Here is a 5,374-nt window from a genome sequence, read left to right on the forward strand (position 1 = left end):
AATATAAAAAGGCTGGCGGGACTTAGGATTATATCTATTAGATATTAGGCGCGTTAAGAGTAATATATAGAGAGATTTTGCTAATTAGGATGCTAACTGCTAAGATACTGGTAGTAGTAGTGATAGTAGTAGTAACACTACTATAGATGGAACACTACCACCACTAGAGCTGAATACACCTCTAACAGTCCGGACGCTTAAGCGCAATATTAACTATTATCTAGAGAATAAAGAGCTTAGCGAGAATGTAAAGCGTACGCTATTTAGAGCGTATAATATATCTATTACTAGAGACTAAGCGATTAGTAAGTTACGCACTATAACTTTAATCGCATAATGTTACAAGTAACAAGAAGGATTCTTTCCTTGATAAATGATGAGATGGCTGCGAGCCTAGGGACGTCTACGTTAAAAGGTAATGGACATTGCGGGGCTCGGAGTCACGTGATGTGCTATCCCGCCAAGGCTGGCTATCTGGGATGGCAGTGTATAAAGGGATGGCAGCGCTATCTCAGACCTCCCGCTAAGATGGGATGGACGGGATGGCAGGACTGGAAGCAATGAGGATATAAGGATGGATAGATTTCATTATTACTCTCGTTGTGGTCAACTCAAATTATACTTTCTTACTAGTATCTTTACTTAACAAGATTGTCACAAGTTAGTCTATTAAATAGATTAGTCTTGTTAAACCCTCCTTAAGCACGCCAACTTCACTGCATCGCTAGACAAGCCTCACGGAATACTAACGTAATACTTACTTGCCTTAGTGCGGACTAGGATAGAGAAGTATAGACCCTTACCCCGTGTAACACTTTGACCACTCACGGATCTAGTGGAAGGAGGATTAACCAACAGCGTCCAAATAAGATTGAACCATGTCAGGAAATTCAAGCGAATACGTTAACATCCCAGGCCCGGCGCCTGAGGGAGATGTTAACATGACTAGTAGTACCTAAGGGGGAAATAACGAGCCGGCGGCAGGGAGCCCTGAGTACGAACTCGTCAATCTTAGACGTGAGAGCTAAGCCTAAGTAAGGTAGATGGCTGAGTTGCAGAATACGATTAACTAACTTATGGGCCAACTAATGGCCACCCCGAACGAGAAACCACTTAAGAAGCCAAAAATGGCAACCCTAGAAAAGTACGATGGAAGTCGCACCAAGTTGCGGACATTCCTTACTAACATCGACTTATACTGCGAATTCAACGAAGTACCTAACGACTAGGAAAAGATCCTCATGGCCAGCACCCACATAAAAGGACGAGCGTTAAGCTGGATGCAGCCATACGTGGAGGACTATCTATTAAATATTAAGAATAGAGGAACGAAGGACGAGACGCGCGCCTTGTTCACTAGTTAGGCCGAATTCAAGAAAGAGATGGGACACATCTTTAGGGAAGTGGATGCTCAGAACTAGGCAGAGAAAGCGATAACTCGCCTGAAGTAGACCAGTTTAGTATCAGCGTATATAGCTGAGTTTAAGCAGCTATAGGCACGAATCGACTGGGACGACGCAGCACTTCGAACGGTGTTCGAAGCAGGTCTGAAGGAAAATGTTAAAGACGGACTTGTACATCACGATAAACTAAACACGCTTTATGCGCTGATTGAGTTAGCGATACGTATTGATAATAGGCTGTGGGAAAGAAACTGATAAAAGAAACAATTTTAACCTACGGTGGCTAACATAAGGAGGCAGCGTAGCTGGTTCGACAAAGATGGCGATACTATTATGACTGGTAAGGTACAAGATAAGTCTAAGGATAAGAATAAGAAACCCTGAGGATAGTATAATAACGGACTCTCTACGGAAGAACGTAAGAAGCGTTATGATAGTAAGGCATGTCTCCGATGCGGTGAAGTAGGACACTTCCGTAGAGATTGCCTAAAAAACGAAGTTAGACAAGGAGCGGTCAAGATTGGGATGATTCGGATACTAACACCATACCTAACTGAGGAGCTAGATGAAACTCTTAGCGACCTAGACCTGTACGAAGAAGCAAGATAAGCCACTGATGAGGCGTTTGAGCTAGTATAAGAGGCAATAGGACTCTAAGACTTTAAGTGGGACGCACCACTACTAACGGATTGGCAGATTGAAGGGGCCGAAGTACTACGCCGCCTAAGAAATTAATAGTGCTGGATCTGCGGACTAACCACGCACTAAGCCAACGATTGCGACTGTAATGGAAGAGTCACAATCTCGGGACCTTGAGTAGATGAGATTGCCTGCAGGGCTGCCTAGGAACAACCTAGGTTTAAGGAACCTGATGACGAGGAGATACCTCGGACGTTCAAGGAACGGATGGAGCAACACGAGCGCCTATGTTGGGTCGACTGCCTAAGACAGTGTAATTACCACTTAAGGAAGCGAGAAGAGACCAGAGATAACGAGGACAATTACTGCCACACTAATTTATAGCATAACGAGTGTCGCGTACAGCATTACCACATACACTAGCCTAGAGAAAAGGAAGCTCACGAAGAGCTATGCTGGATCAAGTGCACGATCGATTACCAATTCCACAAGGAATAGCGACAGAAAGCTAGAAGGGTAGACGACTACTACCATAGCACGATTTCCGCCGAAAAATACATAGCAAAGAACTACAGAATGCATAGGGCCCAAGTACGGGAAACGCCAGTAGAGCACAGTAAACTCCTATGGACGCATTGCAGGAAAGGTTATGCTATGCACCAACAACAGTTTAAGAATACTCGACAGGTAGACAACCACTACCATAGCATCCTACCAGCAAATATTTGTAAGGCAAAGGATTGCCCGATTCACAAAAGTAAGAAGCCGGAACCAAAGAAGAGGGCCACGCAACAGAAGATACCTTATAAGAATATCCATTGGAGCTTCTGCTACAACGATCAGTATACGATACACTATTCCGCCAAGGTAGGCGAAGGCTACTTCCCAAAGAAGAAGGGAAGCAGGCAGTTAAAAAACTAGGATACTACCAGGGATAGGGTCACGCTGGCAAAGGCAGTCCTAAAACGACCCTTAAGTAAGTATAGGAAGTGGGAGCAAAAGAGTTACAATTGAAAGCCACAGTACTTGTAGACGGATATGAGGTGTTAGCGCTCATAGATAGTGGGGCAGCACGAACTATCATATCTCCACGAGTAGTGGAAGGAAACAACATACCCTATCAGAATAAGAAGGTACCGATGCGAGTAGTATTAGCCGACGATAGTCCCATAACATACGGGAACGGCTGGATCCGACTTGAGACCAAGACAGTAACGTTACGCCTGGCCGGTTAAGAAAGCTGAGAAAAGATTAGCATTATAGATCTTAGAGAGACCGAGATAATAATTAGCTACGATTGGTTGTTAAAGCATAACCCTACCATTAATTGGTAAAAGAAGACATTACTCAGCCAAGAACCTATGCACAAGGTTGCTGGAGTAAGACACGAGATACGCCCGACGAATCAGCGCGCAACCTAGGACGGGAGATTCGGTATAATCTCACCACATAAGATCGCGAGAATCTATGCGAAGGACCCTCAGAGTGTAGGAGTCATTTAGATACGGCAGATCGCGACCACGAAGGAAGAATTGGTACTACAGTTGGCGATTCCAACAGAATACTAAACGGACGAGTTTAGAGAACTGTTCGAGGAAAATAAGGTAACGGACCTAGCAGACCATCAGAATTGGGATCACAAGATCATCCTTGATAAAGGAGCTAAGTTAAGCCCAGAACTAATATACCCTATAGCGCCCGAGCATGATGCTAAGCTGCGGGATTACATCTAAAAGAACTTAAAAAAGGGATTTATCCGACCAGGATCAGGCCCGATAGCCTCACCCATCTTGTTCGTAAAGAAACCTAACGGGAAGTGGCGATTATGTGTCGACTTTAGAAGGTTAAACAGCGTAACTTAGAAGAACTGATATCCCTTACCACTTATTACAGAGCTCATAGATTAACTCTAGAGAGCTAAGTGGTTTACGAAGTTCGACGTTCAGAAAGAATTTTACCGAATTAGGATTAAAGAAGGTCACGAATAGATGACAGCGTTCAAAACGAAGTACGGACTCTTTAAGTACACGGTTATGCCGTTCGGATTAACAAATGCGCTGGCAACCTTTCAATCAGTCATTAATAACGCTCTCCACGAATACCTCAGAATCTTTGTTACCGCGTATCTAGACGACGTACTAGTGTACTCTAGCGGCACACACGAAGAACATGTCGAGCATATTAAGAAGGTTTTACGAAAGCTTAAGAAATACAAGCTATACCTTCAACCAGAAAAATATGAATTCCACACACAGAAAACGGAATTTCTCGGATTCATTATATTAACCAAAGGCGTAAAAATGAACTTAAAGAAGATACAGACTGTACAGGAATGGCCAAAACCCAAAACAGTTAAGAATATTCAGTCCTTTTTAGGATTTGCAAATTATTATTGAAAGTTCATTAGAGATTACTCAAAGATCACAGCACCCCTTACGGAAGTAACGAAAAAGGAAATAGGTTTTAAATAGGAACAGGAACATTAAGAGGCTTTCAATCGAATCAAGCAGATATTCCTGGAGGCGCCAGTACTCGAGATGTACAGCTCTTAACAACCCACCAGAGTTGAGACCGACGCGTCCGACTATGCACTCGGAGCTGTATTATCACAGTAGTGCCTAGATAGGAAATAGAGACTAGTATTCTACTATTCACGGAAGTTCTCTAGAGTAGAACTCAACTACGACGTTCACGATAAGGAACTACTTAGAGTAGTTGATGCCTTTAAACAATAGGAAGTGTACCTATTAGGACTCCCCAAACAGATCGAGGTTTTTACCAATTACCAGAACTTAACGAGTTTTATAACAACGAAAATAAGAGCAGCTAAGAAACTTAAGAAAAAAGGCCTAACACCCGCGATCCACTGGGTGCCTGGCCACCAGGATATTATAGGAAACGAGAAAGCAGACGCGCTAGCAAAGGAGGCGACAAAGCTAGATCCTAGCTCTAGTAGGACGAGTCTAGCTGTAATAGGCACACGAATAAAACAGCTAGGCGAGCGAGAGTGGCTCAGCTATCTAGAACAATATAGGAGGAAGGCTATTGCCCTCAACTCTACTACTTATGCTGCAAGGTATAAGTGGAAGACTAGGAAGCAGATTGCCACTCCTCCTCTTACTAGTAGAGAAGTCTCTAGCGCCTTCTTTCAACTTAAGCTAGGCCACTGTTACCTAAGAGACTTTCTCTTTACGCGAGACAAAGTAGACTCTAAAGTTTGCCCCTGCAACTATAGAGCTACTCAAGATCCTACCCATATCCTCCTTAGCTGTACGCTATATAAGGAGGCTAGGATAAAGATGCAGGAGGCGAGCAAGGACCCCCTATCGCTA

General features: G+C 43.6%; 2 protein-coding genes across 2 annotated transcripts; both read left to right on the top strand.

The window, feature by feature from the left end:
• Positions 1-1,073: 1,073 nt before the first annotated feature.
• On the top strand, positions 1,074-1,229 carry COCSADRAFT_79506 (uncharacterized protein; the record flags this gene model as incomplete). Its single annotated transcript, XM_007697463.1, has 1 exon — positions 1,074-1,229. A coding segment is annotated over one exon (156 nt), but the record flags the coding sequence as incomplete, so codon positions are not given.
• A 3,620-nt stretch (positions 1,230-4,849) lies between these two features.
• On the top strand, positions 4,850-5,314 carry COCSADRAFT_64741 (uncharacterized protein; the record flags this gene model as incomplete). Its single annotated transcript, XM_007697461.1, has 1 exon — positions 4,850-5,314. A coding segment is annotated over one exon (465 nt), but the record flags the coding sequence as incomplete, so codon positions are not given.
• Between the last annotated feature and the right edge of the window lie 60 nt (positions 5,315-5,374).

The sequence above is a fragment of the Bipolaris sorokiniana genome, assembly GCF_000338995.1.
Source record: "Bipolaris sorokiniana ND90Pr unplaced genomic scaffold COCSAscaffold_2, whole genome shotgun sequence".
In the NCBI taxonomy this organism is placed as follows: domain Eukaryota; kingdom Fungi; phylum Ascomycota; class Dothideomycetes; order Pleosporales; family Pleosporaceae; genus Bipolaris; species Bipolaris sorokiniana.